At 30.3% G+C, this 18,489-nt stretch overlaps 1 protein-coding gene across 10 annotated transcripts in view; it reads right to left on the bottom strand.

Moving 5' to 3' along the window:
• The window catches only part of LOC148308973 (polypyrimidine tract-binding protein 2-like), a 552,278-nt gene that overhangs the window by 36,717 nt on the left and 497,072 nt on the right, over positions 1–18,489 (bottom strand). For all 10 annotated transcript variants that reach the window (XM_088260789.1, XM_088260790.1, XM_088260791.1 and 7 more), the window contains one exon: positions 12,041–12,099. In XM_088260789.1, coding sequence (XP_088116915.1) covers positions 12,041–12,099 — 59 coding nt within the window. The remainder of the gene's footprint in view (positions 1–12,040; positions 12,100–18,489) is intronic.

Below are 18,489 nucleotides of genomic sequence, written 5' to 3'. Positions count from 1 at the left end.
GAAGGCGACAGTGAAGACAATGGTATTCGCATGTGAGGAGAATGGAACTATCCAGGCTCCCCCACAGTGCATTCGAAGGCCAACCTCAAGGTAGACGATTTCTGTGAAGACCGCCAAAGAGATGAGTTAACAGCCGGGAATCGACATAGCAGGAGGTAAATCTCTCTTAAAAACAGGCCACAAGGCCTACACCAGGAAGAAGACTAAAATATTATGAGGCTATTTGAAATTACTAAGCAAGACTCGCCTTCATATGGCTAGCGATCAAGATAACACTGCGACGATTTAATTAATTAACTTATTAATTAAATAAGTTAATTAATTGTAATAAAGAGTACTATGTATGAAAAAAAATCCCTTTTAAAATATGATATTCTTTACATTAAATATTTTAGGTAGATGTGGCAGAAAAATCCAATCATACGTACGAGTTCCGACATATTATAGTTTACTCACAAATATACCAGCAATGGTTATAAGGTATTTTACAAAATGCCATATTTTTGGTGCATTCACGTCATATTTTCTTATTCACCATTCGCCGGCCCAAGGGAAATTACTAAAAGTAGAAATTTCTGAAATTTCTGAATTTAATGACAAGTTTTTATTTTTTGAATGGAAATTTATGCTTATTTGGAAAAATATGCATTTTGCATCGGTTTAGTAGATTCGAATGAAAAAACTACCTGAACTATGCATATAACTTCATTTCACATGCTAAATACCAGTAATCGATTATTACACGTTTTTCGATGCACTTAATATAACCATTAAATATCGTATAAAGTGTTTAACAATGATACTGAATGCATCGAAATACGTGTCATAATATATATTAATAATAATAAGTGGTATTAACCAGGTAAAATATTTATTTTTAGATAAATATGACAGCACAGTGACAGTCAAATCAATTACAGATCAAAATATTTTGAAACTGCTTAGAGGCAAAGTCTTAGATGGTCAGCTGGAGTTCCTTACAGACAAAATAAAGACACAGTGACAGTCAAATCAATTAAAGATCAAAATATTTTGAAACTGCTTAGAGGCAAAGTCTTAGATGGTCAGCTGGAGTTCCTTACAGACAAAATAAAGACACAGTGACAGTCAAATCAATTAAAGATCAAAATATTTTGAAACTGCTTAGAGGCAAAGTCTTAGATGGTCAGCTAGAGTTCCTTAGAGACAAAATAAATACGTGGAAGCCTGGATGTAACAGGCGTTAACAGTATGGTAGAGGAAAGGCAATTGAGATGGTACAGGCACATAGGACGTAGAGAACCTGAACATATTGTAAACCAGGCGATCGCCATAGACCATAGATCACCTCGAAAGACATCTAGAGGAAGACCAAGAAATTCATGGATGCTACAGAAAGATAACATGATTTGAAGGCATGGCCTAGACGTTGTATATGATAGATGGATCTTCAACCTGAGGACGAGGAGAGGTGACCTTTTCTGACCTTTTTTTTGTATTTTTAGTCTACTTAAAAAAATTATGAAAATCCAAATAACGATGAAAATTATGAAAATCCAAAGTAATAATATATTAAAATATACTTATTTACTTATTAAAAGTTTATTTATTATTATTATACTCGTATATGTGTCGGGTTGTGGTCCCGTGGTTAGTGTCGCGGTCTCTTGGTTCAGAGTTTCTCAGTTCGAGCCGACTGACTCTACCACAATTTGATACCTGTTTCCAATAATGAGCCGCTTAGGCTCACAGAAACCATATGAAATTATGTTTTAATAATTTTGTAAAAGAATTTTTGTAAATAGTCAAAAGACAAATATTTATTTTTATTTAATTTAATATTTTTTGTTGTTTTTTTATTATAGCCAAAATGACGTCAGTTAATAAGTTGGATTAAAACCAATATTTTAAGCTTTTCCACTTTATTTAAGTGGAAAAGCTAAAAATATTGGTTTTAATCTAATAATATATATAAATGCAATTCCATCACGAAGTGTCAGTGGATAATATAAATCTATTAATAAGTTGGGGCTATTTTTTTCTTATATTTAAAATACCATGTTTTTGCTTTTGATATGACGTCACGTCGGCACAGGCCAGGTGGAGTTAAGTGAACACCATTCAACATTCTAGGAAAGGTTTAAGTGGGTGATAATGTAATTAAAAACAAAATAGTGAACACTTATCTACGTTATATTATATTTCAAGTTAGCATATTGAGATTCCGGTTTATTATTGAGAGCAGTATTAATTTGTCTACCTCCGTAGGGTAATGATCAGCACGCTCGGTTACCGGTGGTTCCGGGTTTGATTCCTAGGGGGAGGGACATATATATTACATATAAGTAATTTTTTAATTCTAATATTTATTCAATATAACCCTGGACTGGTACCTGAAGCGGATGGCTGATCACCTATCCTTCATGAGTTAATGATCAAGAAAACACTGCGTTTATATGATGCAGTGCCTTATGCACCATTGGGGTGTGGATGAGGGTTTGAATAACTATACATACAGGCATCTCATCGTACCCTGATACATTAAACAATTTTGTGACTCGGTATTTTCAACAATGATAGTCTTATTCTGTCCTTATTTCTAGTACTATGTTTTTGAAAATTTTTGTTGACAAATTTTATCCTTAGAATATTTGGGTAATTTATTGTTTAAAAATTTATATATATTTTGATTAAGTTATAATAAAATATATTTAGTGATTTAAAAACAAAGTTACATTTTTATTATATAATAATAATAATTGAAATCTTGATTAAGTTACTTCAAAGCGTGTAAAATTTGACGTTTGTAAACAAAAATTTGGACACACTCAAAACATTACCATTTGAATTGTAAATGTGTTTCATATTTATGAAAAATTAACGTTTCGCGGATGTGGAAGGGATTCAGCAGGGGCTAAAAGCTTCCTGTATATTTGATGTACATCCGCCTAGGATTACGTCGGGGGAAAACCACGCGGAGAGGAGATAGGTAGCTATAAGGGTAGTTACAAGGGTAGGTGGTATACCGCCGCCGTACACATTATGTATTATCTTACCAAAACTGTTCTCACCCCCTCAAATCTCTCTTCCTGCCGTATCGAGTGCTCTGCGGTTAAACTAACTCCCAACTATTATAGTTATTGTAACGTTATACAGGACACTTACAACGCCGAGAGGCTAAATCAAACACACATTACAAGTCGACATTTTGTATGTACATTCAATTCATCCAACAACGATATGCTTGCCTCTGGCAGCTATAATAATAGTTGTTAGAAATATGAGCAGGTAAATGGTTCGTCTTCAAAATATACCGTAATCTAGAACTAATAGTAATTAGCGTTTTCGATTTTGAGCGATTTTGGTTAGATGGTTTAATTTTTTTAAAATTATATTATATTTAAAACAGTTTTTTTTTAAACTTAACATTTGTCTGTTGAACCCCTGAAATCAAAATCATTATCGGTTTAACAGAAAAGACTTTAATATCAAATAGTTTGTTAGAAGCATTGAATTTATTTCTGAATTTTAAATATAAAAATAAGCGGTAAATGAATTAAATTTTAATAAACTTATATACTACGTATAACATACTCGTAAATAAATGTATTCATATTTTTTTGTATTCTTCTTCTAACCATTATAGGGACCCAGTTGTATATAGGGCACTGTATCTTACAAAAGCAGTGTTATCTTGATCTTTAAACACATAAAGGAGAGATGATATGCTTTGTACTTCAGGTACCACAGACCAGGGTAATATTGAATAATTATTATAGTGAAAATCTGTCTGATAAATAAATGTGATTTCACTTATATTTATTAGACAGATTGATAAAATGGGCACAAATGTGTATCAACACTGGCGGCCAGCCACTTGACGGATATCATCTTTTTTACTTATCAGAAAAAAATATGAAGATTCAAGTAATGATTTCCAATACTCAAAATAATTTTGAAAAATTTATTAAAAACGTTTTTTAACAATAAAATTGGATGATATATTTTGCGCCACTCTGAATCTGTTTGTATACTTCAGTTGTCTAGTTCACAAATGTCAAATATGATGACGTATGACACTAGCTTCTTCCGATACGGTGAGTAATTTTGAGCCACCTTGTATTAAACGCTTACCAATAATATTTATAGAGATAGAAACAGGTTAATAAAACGTTTTAGGAAATATTTCTTTCCAAAAAAAGTATGTATTATATAAACTTGTGGAAATTTACCAAATACGTATGAAAAAAGCACAAAAAGAAACCTTTTAAGTAGGTGTAAAAAGCAACCGAAGCTCTGGCCTTTTGCTCCCGTTAATAATATCTCTGAATGGAATGAATGAAGGATTTTCATGAAGAAAAAACTTTTCAGGATTCGGGATCGACAAACGTAGAATCCTTACCTCAAGATTACTGCCACCCCTGGATAAATAATTGAACGTAAGCCGCTGAGGTTGCAACAAAATATCGTAATAAAATTACCTAGGGCTATTATTTAATTTCGGCAAATGGTGGAGGTTTTAAGGGCTGGTTCTTTATTTTAAATAAACATTAATAGAATATTAAATCGTTTAAAAGCTGAAGGGATTTTCTAAAAACAATATTGAATTTTGAGCTCAATGTCTTAAGATTGTCCTACTAAATAACGATATTTTTAGTATTTTTAGTATTTTAGTATTTTAGTATTTTTTAACCCTTATTCGCACCCAATGGTGCATAGGGCACTGCATCGTATTAACGCAGTGTTCTCTTGATCATTACTTACATGAATTCAAGGTGATCACTCCTGCTCTTCAGGGACTAGTCCAGGGTAATATTAAATAAATATTAGAGTGTAAAAATCACTAATATTTTATTTTCACCCACCCCCCCGGGAATCGAACCCGGGAACTCTAAAAAAACGGTAGCTAAACACGCCGATTATTTCGACTCTTGACGTGACCATTTTCAAGTATTTGAATTATTTGATTATTTCATGTTTTCCTCGGCCTTCCTCTGGTCCTATTTCCACTACATTCGTCTAATTAATTTGTTCTTTACAATTTATATTTGAAGCACTAACTTTGTGATTTTCCATTTTATAATTAAAATGTAACTTTGTTTTAAAATCACTATAAATATTTTATTATAACTTAATTATAATGTCCACCTAATGTCTGTCTAATGATAAAGAAGCGGTAAGCCTCGAAACCGGTAGACATTATAATTAAGTAATAATAAAATATTTATACTGATTTTAAATCAAAGATAGATTTTAATTATAATTTGTTCTTTCTTCACTCATTCGATTCACATGCTGAAACCATCTCGACGCATATTTATTAGTTGTATCAATAATGTTCATATCAGCCTTTCACTCTTTCCTCATTTCACCATTCAAAAATCTATAATATTACTTTATTTATTGTTTCGGCATTAACTTTGTGGTAAGACATGTTACAATGATTAAAGAAAACACTTGTTTTTTACCACTTGAGTTTTATTATAGACATAATAGTTTTATTATTTTTTATCTATAATAAAACTCAAGTGGTAAAAAACAAGTGTTTTCTTTAATCATTCTATAATATTACATCGTTTTGGCGCACATTTTTCCGAAACATCGCTTAAGGTGGTTAGTGTAACATGAAGTACAAAGAGTAGATGCCATAAGCACGTAGTCGCTCGAATGCCGCAGGACATTGTGACAAGCCGTCTGAGTTACATCTTACTGCGAGACAACGGGATAACAGATAAACGCAATTTCAACGAACCGATTTAAATTGATTGGCAAACGAAGTTAATTATTAATTCGCCCTTCAAAGTAATAAGGCGGGCGAGAAGCTCAAAAAGCTCAAAGAAATAAAGCTTTATCTGTCTAAAGAGGAAATTATAATTAATACTGCGAGATAGGTATCGCCAATATCCGATAATGAATATTCAAATACTTTTTGAGAAATTGGCTCTCAATTTAAGTCTTTTTTTCAATGCAATGAAACATTTGTGAGTATTTCAATTATAATTTTTTTTTTTGACATCTCAATATGCTAGTCATAATTAATATTACGAAGTATCCCTAATATCTGATAATGAAGGTATAAAAACCTTTTTCTAGGACCTAATGAGAAATTGACTTTCAATTTAAGATTTTTTTCAATGCAATCAATGGATAATCCCGATTTGAAATATTTATGAGGAAGAGACGGGTACGTCTCGAAACCGGTAGACATAAAAATCTCGGTGAGTGGTTATATACTAATATCACTAACATTTTTGGAAAAAAAAAGTAAAAATGACTAACCACAATGCTTTGAATATTAATATTATTGAGAATATTATTTATGAGTATTTAAATTATAAGAATACTATTTTTTTAATATCTCACATCCATGAAGAAGAATATGGAAGTCTGGGCTAATGCCGTCATAGGGTTGGTTAAGTGATCACTTTACACAATTGTAACAGTCACCAAATGTAATCATGATTGACAGCCACATTACTGAATTTTTGGAACTTCTATATATATTGATCAAACTCGTGACAAAGTACATGTAAGTTCACAACAGTCATCTTTGTTGGGATAGGGAAAGCTTTTAATAAGCAAAGATTATTTCTATTTGTATGCAACGTTTGAATCTTGGATTAAATTCATATACTCGAGTGCCGCTAGAAAATATTATTTTCAGTTTTCAAATTGTAAATACAAGGTAACACAAACGTTGCGACCAATGTTTTTTGGCTGGAATTTTTATTGTAGATAAAATTTTTTAGTTTTCTATTTTGTTTATTTAATGCCTTCATTTTTTTTCTCCATAAAGTCGAGAAAATGACATCTGCCAAACATCTGCTATTTTACTCATGATTGAAAACCACGCTATTCAAATTTTCGTAAACCCTAGACTATTGATCAATACCATGACAAAAGTACATATCGCTCACTCCTTTCAAGAACGTCACAAATCAAAAAACTTGATTTTTCAGGAGAACGTTTTTAAAGCTTAAAAATATAATACAATGTATTAAAAATAAATGTCAAGCCACTTTTTACTGTGCAACAGATCTTTTTGGGTAAAACCTGAAGGTTTTTCTCCATTTAAAAAATATTTAGTTAATTTAAAAAAATAATAAAACAATACCTTTTCTTTAAAATGCAAAAACAACACTTTCTGCCCTGTAGCGGGTAAATATTAAGTTAAAAATATGCCGCTTTTTCTGGGATATAGTACATTTTCTGGGCATTTCTGGGCACACAAATCAAAAAACTTGATTTTTCAGGAGAACGTTTTTAAAGCTTAAAAATATAATACAATGTATTAAAAATAAATGTCAAGCCACTTTTTACTGTGCAACAGATCTTTTTAGGTAAAACCTGAAGGTTTTTTCTACATTTGAAAAATATTTGGTATATTTAAAAAAGTAATTAAACAATACCTTTTCTTCAAAATGCAAAAACAAAACTTTCTGCCCTGTAGCAAGTAAATATTAAGTTAAAAATATGCCGCTTTTTCTGGGATATAGTACATTTTCTGGGCATTCCGAAAATAAGGACTACTGAAAATTAACGATTTTTGGTTTATGACGTTCTTGAAAGGAGTGAGCGATATGAGTTCAAGTAAAAATAACCCTGAAGTAGAGGATACCCAGATTTATGAACAAGTGTTTGGGCACACTCAAAATGTTTCGAAATAATGCTTAGCAGAAAGTCAAAAGCCGTAAAAATAACTAAAATAGACATTAATGTCTTTATTAACAATTAATAACTTAACGTTTTGTTTATGAAGGAAATATTATACATACATGATTTTTTTATCTGCTTACACACTGACACACACACACAATAAATATATCAAAATATTGGTGAGTAATATATTAAAAATTAAACACGGTTATTGGATTGAATTCTACTTTTATTTACATATTTGATATGTGATGTGTTTCGTCTTGTCAGACACTATCAAACACTTGAGTGACATTATCAAACACTAGAGCGTTTGATAATGTCTTAATAAGACGAAACGTGTAACATATCGCTCACTCCTTTCAACAACGTCATATATCAAATATCGTCAATTTTCAGTTGTGCATATTTTCGGAATGCCCAGAAAATGTACTATATCCCAGCAAAAGTGGAATATTTTAAACTTAATATTTACCCGCTACAGGGCAGAAAGTGTTGTTTTTGCATTTTAAAGAAAAGGTATTGTTTTATTATTTTTTTAAATTAACTAAATATTTTTTAAATGGAGAAAAACCTTCAGGTTTTACCCAAAAAAATCTGTTGCACAGTAAAAAGTTCAATAAGTGGCTAGATATTTATTTTGAAAACATATTATCATATTTTTAATCTTTAAAAACGATCCTCTGAAAATCAAGTTTTTTGATTTATGACGTTGTTGAAAGGAGTGAGCGATATCATATATGTAATGAACGTAGTATTCAATCCAATAACCGTGTTTAATTTTAGATATATTACCCAACAGTTCAACATAGAATTCTACCAACTGTCTGCAGTTACAATAAATATCGAAATTATGTCTAAAATGGTTATTTGTTTAATACGACATGCGTAGAGTTAGGTGACATTCAAATGATTTGGGATAAACAATTAAGATCATACAAGACGTAACGTTTTTAGCAACGAATCCCTATATCAAAGCATTAATACCTTTTCATGTTCGGCGACTTTTGCATGAACGCTAATAGTTCCCGCGTGACGTCATAAAGGTTATAATAATATTATTAACTTGTTGAATTACGACCTAAGGGATGATAAAGCCCTCCCCTTTGATGTTAAATCCAACCCCGTGGATATGTGCGAAGGTTATATTAATTTATTACCCAAATAATTGTATTAATAAATTTTGAATCTATTCTTAAACATATAGTCTGAATAGTATAATGATTTCAGAAAATATTTTACGAATTTCATTAATTGATTTTTCAGTCACTTTGTGGTAACATTTGTCCATTTTTTATTTAAGTTTTACTTGGTAAATACCACTAATTCTTAAAATCTATTGCGTTACGTTTTTCGATGCATTCCGCATCATTTTCAACTATCGTAAAACTATGTATATGTATGGATGATTTTAAATGATGCGGAGAATGTATGAAAAATGTATGATTGAACAATTCAATCGAAAATGAATCAAATTTTTTAGCTTAGTGTCAAGAAGCACGTTGTCCGTCATGATTATCGCTTAGTAATACAGTTGCGTTAAACAGATAACAGGCACCGTAAATGCAGTACAAAAAAACTGATTAAAAAACTTTTTACCTGAATAGTTAATAAATAAAGCACGTTAATTTTTTTTAAAGATTTTGAACAAACGAAGATTTAATTTTTTTTGGTTACGTAGTCACCGTTTAAAAACAGATTATATAAATTGGTGATTAGATTTTTAAATGAAATTAGATTATATTAATTAATTTTATGTAATAAAAAATGTGTTCTTCAGTATTTAAAATCTTGTTCGGATTTTACATAATTTATATTATATACATATATCGCTCAATCCATTCAAGAACGTCATAAATCGAAAATAGTAAATTTTCAGTTGTGCGTGTTTTCGGAATGCCCAGAAAATGTACTATATCCCAGCAAAAGAGGCATATTTTAAACTTAATATTTACCCGCTACAGGGCAGAAAGTGTTGTTTTTGCATTTTGAATAAAATGTATTGTTCAGTTATTTTTTTTAAATATACTAAATATTTTTCAAATGGAGAAAAAACCTTCAGATTTTATCTAAAAAGATCTGTTGCACAGTAAAAAGTTCAAAAAGTGGCTTGATATTTATTTTTAATACATTGTATTGTATTTTTAAACTTTAAAAACGTTCTCCTGAAAAATCAAGTATTTTGATTTATGACGTTCTTAAAAGGAGTGCGCGATATATGTACCAAAAATCGTACAAAAAAGTTTATAAAAAAATCATACACATAGAAACAGAAGAGCTTTTGCCTTTATTAAATATCCACATATGAGAAATCATTTTTGAGATATATCTTCAATCCAAATTATAAGAGCTTTTTCTGTTTTTTCCAATAAAGCGTCTCTTGAATACGATGTAAGATTTAAGCTTAACTTGTGCCAGTGACACAATCTCACTTTAACCATTGTAATCTGCAATAGTCTAAATTTTAGATTTCTTTATGCAGATTCGAATAAGAAAAAACTTGAACAAAATAAGGGATAGGTTCCATTACATTTGAAAATCGCATAAAAAGATCCCCATAAATACAGACCCATGTGTATGTCTTAATGAATACACGAAACATTGAATGATAAAAAATATCAACAAATTATTTTATTTATTGCTTCGGCATTAACTTTGTGGTAAGACATGTTACAATGATTAAAGAAAACACTTATTTTTTACCACTTGAGTTTTATTATAGACTACATGTTTCAGAAGTTAAACTTCCATCATTCAGGTCTGTATAATAATCAGTTATTAAAACTCAAGTGGTAAAAAACAAGTGTTTTCTTTAATCATCTACAAATAAATTGTAAAATATATTTAATTCAGAATAAATTTTTATTATAATTTTAGAATTTGCGGCTGACTCCTCGTAAATTCGGACAAGCGAGTATCTGAAAATCTTTTTCGATTAAATTTAAATTGTTTACCTGAGGATTTATATAATGTAGTTGGGAGCACTTAGGCACTTGACTCGAAAATGTTTGCACAAGATAATGATCCGGGTGATCTGCGACTCCGCAGCAGTGTAAATATTACCACGGAATCCCCTCAAAGGAAAGATCTCAGAAAATGTTTTGCGGAATCGCTGTGGGACGGGTTATTTAAAGAAGTCTGAGATGTTCAATACAAGAGTTGGGGCTAGTACACCGAAATTGATGAGATATTACCAGTTTAAATTGTAAAACGGCCGAAATATACTTTGTAATGGCTACAAAATCAATGTTTGAACGAAAGCCTTCTTTAAAGGCTAAAATTATATGTCTCTCAATCCTTTCAAGAACGTCATAAATCAAAAATCGTGAATTTTCAGTTGTGCGTGTTTTCAGAATGCCCAGAAAATGTCCTATATCCCAGCAAAAGCGGCATATTTTTAACTTAATATTTACCCGCTACAGGGCAGAAAGTGTTGTTTTTGCATTTTGAAGAAAAGGTATTTTTTAATTATTTTTTTGAATTTACTAAATATTTTTGAAATGGGGAAAAAACATTCAGGTTTTACCTAAAAAGATCTGTTGCATAGTAAAAGGTTAAGTTAGTTACTAAAAGGCACAGTAAAATACTATATATACATATATATACACATATATATATATATATATATATATATATATATATATATATATATATATATATATATATATATATATATATATATATATATATATATATATATATATATATATATATATATATATATATATATATATATATATATATATATATATATATATATATATATATATATATATATATATATATATATATATATATATATATATATATATATATATATATATATATATATATATATATATATATATATATATATATATATATATATATATATATATATATATATATATATATATATATATATATATATATATATATATATATATATATATATATATATATATATATATATATATATATATATATATATATATATATATATATATATATATATATATATATATATAGTTTTTCTTAGAAGGAGTAAGCCTATTAAGTCAGAAGCAGCGATTCACAATTCACATTTTAACAATGTGAAATATTTAAAGTTAAAATAAATTGGATGGTAACGATCACGGAGAAAAGTGGAAGACGAGATCAAAAAAAATTAATGAGAATATTATAAAGGTACGTATATTCTGTTGTATTAAGAACGGATTGGATTAGACGCTTTACTTTGTACGATCAAAGAAACGTTTCTTCGTGCGTCCATGCAGCATTCTTCTTTTTACTGGAACTCCACATGGTATTTTAATATTTTGACTATGTGTGCACAGTATACGTAAATATGGGATCATAAAAGCAATGGTTAGAGAACACATCAAAGGCACATTATTTGTAATATGAATTTGTAAAGAGTACTCACCGCTTTGGCTGTCTGGGCAGACATTGTGTCGGGATACTGGATGAGGGCTTGGAATGAATCTGTAAAAAATCGACATATTATTAATGAAATGTTACACGTATTCATACAAGTAATGTGAGCGTTATTAATATTATTTTTTCTTCACTCATATCATTTGTTCTCATAACTACATAGCGTTCGGGTGCGGGGGATTGGAATGGTCGGGCTTGTCGGGGACGTTTCGCCGTCTTAAGCGATCACTTTATACACTTGTGTAACGTTCACCATTCTGCCCATTATTGAACTGCATCAACTCTTGAAACCTGTATATATTTATACTTTTTTATCTCATCATTTTTTGACATCTCATCAAAGATGAAGAATAATATGGAAGTCTGGGCATTTACGGGGCTGACGACAGTCATTTGCTGATTTAATTGATCACTTTACACGCGTGTAACATTCACCAATTCTACCCATTATTGACAGCCACACTACTCAAATTCTAGGAAGTTCTATATATATATATATGAAACAATTTTAGAAACATTGTTCTTGAATAACTAGAACTTCACCAGAGACATCTATTGGTGAGATGAAAAGAAGTTTTTTTTATTGAGCAGAAACTCTTATGTTAGTATGTGAGATCCGAATCCTGGATAATAATCACATACATGAGAAACGCCAGAAAACATCATTTTCATTTTTTATTATTTGGACATTTAAGTATTTGGACACACTCAAAATGTTTTAAATATTAAACATTGCTATTGGCGGACAACGTGCTACTTAACAGATGATTGATTTGTTTTATTTCATTTTATTTGTTCGGGAATTGTACAACTTTACATTAAAAAAAAACAATAGTCACATTTACAAAAATAAACATAACATTACATTAACGAAAAAAGTTCCATTATTATAAATAAAGCCAATTAAAGAATTCCACATTTATTTTATTAATTGTTTCGGCATTAACTTTGCGGTAAGACATGTTACAATGATTAAAGAAAACACTTCGTTTTTTACCACTTGAGTTTTATTATAGACTACATGTTTCAGAAGTTAAACATCCATCATTCAGGTCTGTATAATAACATTTATTTCAGTCATTATACAGACCTGAATGATGGAAGTTTAACTTCTGAAACATGTAGTCTATAATAAAACTCAAGTGGTATAAAACGAAATGTTTTCTTTAATCATTCCACATTTATGTTATAGTAACTATTAAAAATATTAAGAGATAAAAAAGAGTATGGTATAAAAAATATAATTTTTAGAAAATTTGTAATATATTCATTGCTTCACAAGCATTATAAATTTAATAATTTTTTAAATTTTCTTCATCCCTTCATCATTATATTTTAGTGCATCAACAAAACCTTTCGTGTTCCCTCTTTCAAAATGTGTGCAATAGTAAACCAAAACATCCCGTTCTCCGAAATGTAATAAAGTTTTGCATTCATTGTAAGCGCACATCACACGGCATATGAGTAACATATGTACCATGTATCATATTGTACAACTGTGGTCTTAGTCATTTATTGTGCACTTCCGGTCATTAAACCATTCACCGATTTGCTTGATTAAAATGCAAATGCTTTTTGAAGTGGTCCTGTATTTATATATTTTTATTTTATTTTTTAAAAACAGTTTTTGAGTAATAAATAAACCGCTAAGCGACATTCGAGTCTCTGCGATTTTTAATGCCAAATCTTCTTCTTCTTCTTCTTGCCCACAACCTCACCATCCAATGGTGCATAGGGCACTACATCGAATTGATGCAATGTCGATTTAATCGTTGATCAATTAGTATTTTACATGGTTTTAAGCTCATGAGTTTACATGGTTGACGATTAGAGTTAAGCGATCGTATTATGTACTGTGTACTTCATAAGGTAATAACTGATTAAATTTACATTGGATCAACTTGATGTAGTGCCGTATGCACCATTGGGTTCGGGTAAGGGTAATAAAAAGAAGAAGATGCGGCATTAAAATTGCGAATTATTGTTTTACAACGAACAAAAATTCTCATTTTATTCTTTATTTAATAATTTAACCGTTGGGCAGTAATTTATAAACTTCGATACTAAAATCTATAACAAATCAACTCTATGGAAGGTTTGAAGAGCTATAAAAATGCCATAGATGTCAAGTTTTTGGTGAAATATCGTTTCCCCATTTCACCGCGAAAGTAAAAATCTCAATTTGGTTAAGTGAAAAGTTTGTTAAAGATCATTAAAATATTTTGTAGCCTTAACTTAACTTTTCCATTCTGCTAGAAAGGGTAAAATAATAACATTTTCTGATTAAGAATAAGTAAGGATTAAATAACCTATTTCTCGAAGAGGAAAAGAGATGTCTCTACTTATACCTATTTTAAAAACAATACTTATATTGTTGAGTAATATATAAAAAAATAAACAAGGTTATTGGATTGAATTCTACTTGTATTTACACATATCGCTCACTCCTTTCAAGAACGTCATAAATAAAAAATCGACAATTTTCAGTTGTCCATGTTTTCGGAATGCACAGAAAATGCACTTTATCCCAGCAAAAGCGGCATATTTTTATCTTAATAACCTGCTACAGGGCAGAAAGTGTTGTTTTTACATTTTGAAGAAAATGTATAGTTTAATTATTTTTTGAAATATACTAAATATTTTTCAAATGGAGAAAAAACCTTCAGGTTTTACCTAAAAAAATCTGTTGCACAGTAAAATTTTCAATAAGTGGCTTGATATTTGTTTTTAATAGATTGTATTATATTCTTAAACTTTAAAATCGTTCTCCTGAAAAATCAAGTTTTTTGATTTATGATGTTCTTGAAAGGAGTGAGCGATATATGATAATATGTGACTTGTCTTATTAAGACATCACTTATCAAAAACACTGGTGTCATATGTCGCTCACCATTTAACAAAGTCATATATCAAAAGACTTCATTTTTCAGGAGACCGTTTTTAAAGTTTAAGAATATAATAAAATGCATTAAAAATAAATATCAAGCTACTTATTGAACTTTTAAGTGGGCAACAGATTTTTTTTTAGGTAAAACCTGAATGTTTTTTCTCCATCTGAAAAATATTTAGTATATTTAAAAAAAAATTAAACAAAACCTTTTCCTCAAAATGCAAAAACAACACTTTCTGCCTGTAGCGGGTAAATATTATGTTTAAAATATGCCGCTTTTGCTGGGATATAGTACATTTTCTGGGCATTACAAAAACTTGCACAACTGAAAATTGTCGATTTTTGATATTTGACGTTGTTGAAAGGAATGAGCGATATGAGTTCACATAATATATTAACAACATTTTGAGTGTGTCCAAATACTTGTTCACAAATCTGGATTATCACCAATTATATGAGTTATTTTTCATATAAATTTTTGACGTCTCTTAAAAACTGAAGAAGTATATGGAAGTCTGGGTATTTACGGGGCTGACAACCGTCATAGGCTGGTTTAAGTGATCACTTTACACACGTAACATTCACCAATTCTACCCATTATTGAGAACCATAGTACTCAAATTCTCGGAAGTTCTATATATATATATATAAATACATGTATATATTGCTTTTTAGCAATAAGCCAGCCAATGTACTTATTTCATTATCTGTACATGGAGTTTAAATAAATAATCAAGTAAATAATATAATAATAATAAAACCCTTATCCGCACCCCAATGGTGCATCATATAAACGCAGCGTTATCTTGATCGTTTACACATGAAGGAAAGGTGATCAGCCCTCCGCTCCAGGTACCAGGTACCAGTCCAGGGTAATATTGAATAAATATGACAGTGAAAAAATCACTTATATTTATTTTACCCCCCTTGGGAATCGAACCCGGGACCTCCAGAACGGTAGCCGAGCGTGCTGACCATTACACTACGGAGGCGGACTATAATAATATAGTCAATGTTAATACGTTATGCTAATTTTGATAAAACTCAGACTCAATATTCCTATCTTAGTAATCTTCTCCATCAATGTTCAAATTCAATAGAAATTTTGATATACCAATTAGTGGGATAACGCACATGTATTACATACACCACTTGCCAGGCCATGGCGATCTAAACCATTAGTGATTAAGTTAAGTTACCTAACTATGGATATAATGGTAGTCAGGGTACTTTCCCATTGTAGTAGAACCTACAGTTTGCATAATGTGTTCATGTAGTACAAATATACCCCGGTACAGATAAAAGGGTAGATAGCCACAGGGGAGAGAGAGTTGGCGAATCAAAAAACGGATGTGTGTGGCTCACTCTACATAAAGGGTGGCGCAAAATTTAATGTTCAATTAAATTCAATTCAAATTATTGAAAAAATATATATACATTACAAACAAAACATTTAAAGCGTATACATTAAAAACGTCAATTAAAAAGTAAGCAAGAAGACTCTTGTTAAAGATGTAGAAGTATCCCGCTTCGAAATACTTCTTGAGACATATGGAACAGATCAATATCCAGTGTGATATCGTTCAACGTAGCGGTGGCACTTCCTACAGGCATAACCATCGGCAGGTTGGTCCTGTATATAGGAATGTGGAACTATCTATGCCGACGCTGTCTTAGGTAACCATTTGGAACTTACAGACCAATGCTCCGGATAATTTCAGGATTATCGATCATACCGCGCAACAATCGATAAAAATGCGCAATCAAATACACATTCCTTCTAGTCTATAAACTATTGTAGCCAAGCATACCCTGGAGAAACCCGATCGGGTAGAGCCAAGGATAAATTAATCACATTATTGGATGAAATTTTGTTTATTGTTTCAGCATTCACTTTGTGGTAAGACGTAATGAAATTTACTTGAAAATAATTGTTTTTACCACTTGAGTTTTATTTATTTTATTTTAACCACTAAAACTCACCGACCCTGACTCACCACCCTAACTACCCTTCTTTCCTACAGAACAGTTCATTTTTCATGCTTTAGATTATATTTAGACCTGAAGATGTAAGCATAGCTTCCGAAACTAGTCGTTAAAATAAAATAAATATAACTCAAGTGGTAAAAAACAAGCATTTTCTTTTTAATTTTTATCGTCAATCATATTTTAAATTTATAAATTAAACAGCTGCAGTATACAAACAAATAAAAGCGATGCAATATGAATTATCAAATTTCGTTTATGAATAACTAGGAATAAAATATTTTAAAGGATGAAAATCTTTACGTGGAATTTTACAATTTAAAAATAAAATGATATTGAGAAAAATATGATATCCGTCAAGTAGCTGCTACCAGTGTTAATACACAATTGTGCCCATTTTATTTCATTTTATTTATTTTAAGTCTAAATAAATATTTTTATCACTCTAAACATTTTTGTTATTTTGTTAAAAAAGTTATTCAAATAAAAAATTGAACGATCAATTTTGCGTGCATTAATTTTTTTGGAGACTGCAGTTGTCTTGTTTACAAATCGCTCACTCCTTTCAAGAACGTCATAAATAAAAAAACTTGATTTTTCAGGAGAACCTTTTTAAAGTTTAAAAATATAATACACTGTATTAAAAATTAATATCAAGCCACTTATTGAACTTTTTACAGTGCAACGAATCTTTTTAGGTCAAACCTGAAGATTTTTTCTCCATTTGAAAAATATTTAGTTTGTTTCAATTAATATCAAGCCACTTATTGAACTTTTTACTGTGCAACAGATCTTTTTAGGTAAAACCTGAAGGTTTTTTCTCCATTCAAAAAATATTTAGTTTGTTTCAAAAAATAATTCAACAATACCTTTTCTTCAAAATGCAAAAACAACACTTTCTGCCCTGTATCGGGTAAATATTAACTTAAAAATATGTCTCTTTTGCTAGGATATAGTACATTTTATGGGCATTCCGAAAACATGCACAACTGAAAATTGACGATTTTTGATTTATGACGTTCTTGAAAGGAGTGAGCGAAATGTCAAATATGATTGACATACACGCTATCTGACAAAAAAAATTATTTATAAGTATATATCTTCCGATAGTGTGATTAGTTTTGCGCCACCCTGTATATATCGTATAACACACATCTCAGGAGTCAGATACAACTAGTCTTTTTCCATACTGATGAGAATAAATCCCGTGAAATTGAATTTCACGGAACGTCTCGGATACATCCCGATTGATGTCGATATATCTACATACACCTATGTTCAAACGTAGCTACCTAAATAAATACTTCACTATACATTTTCAACTAGTGGCGCTATAATCAGCGATACTTTAAAACATATCGAAAATCGTACCCACATGTGGAAGGTTCCGAGACCATTCCATGTATTTCCTTCTCACTTTGCCTTCCTTATTATCATCAATTTGTAATTTCCCGAATATTTAATATAAAGTCTTCATTCTTCAAACCATTATCTGCACTCCAATGGTGCATAGGGCACTGCATCATATAAACGCAGTGTTATCGTAATCGTCAACAGATGAA

Source organism: Brachycentrus maculatus, unplaced genomic scaffold, assembly GCF_059751285.1.
Source record: "Brachycentrus maculatus isolate JH-2025_06_01 unplaced genomic scaffold, ASM5975128v1 h1tg000142l, whole genome shotgun sequence".
In the NCBI taxonomy this organism is placed as follows: domain Eukaryota; kingdom Metazoa; phylum Arthropoda; class Insecta; order Trichoptera; family Brachycentridae; genus Brachycentrus; species Brachycentrus maculatus.
Note: the sequence above shows the minus strand (reverse complement) of the source record. Positions and strands in the feature narration are given on the sequence as shown.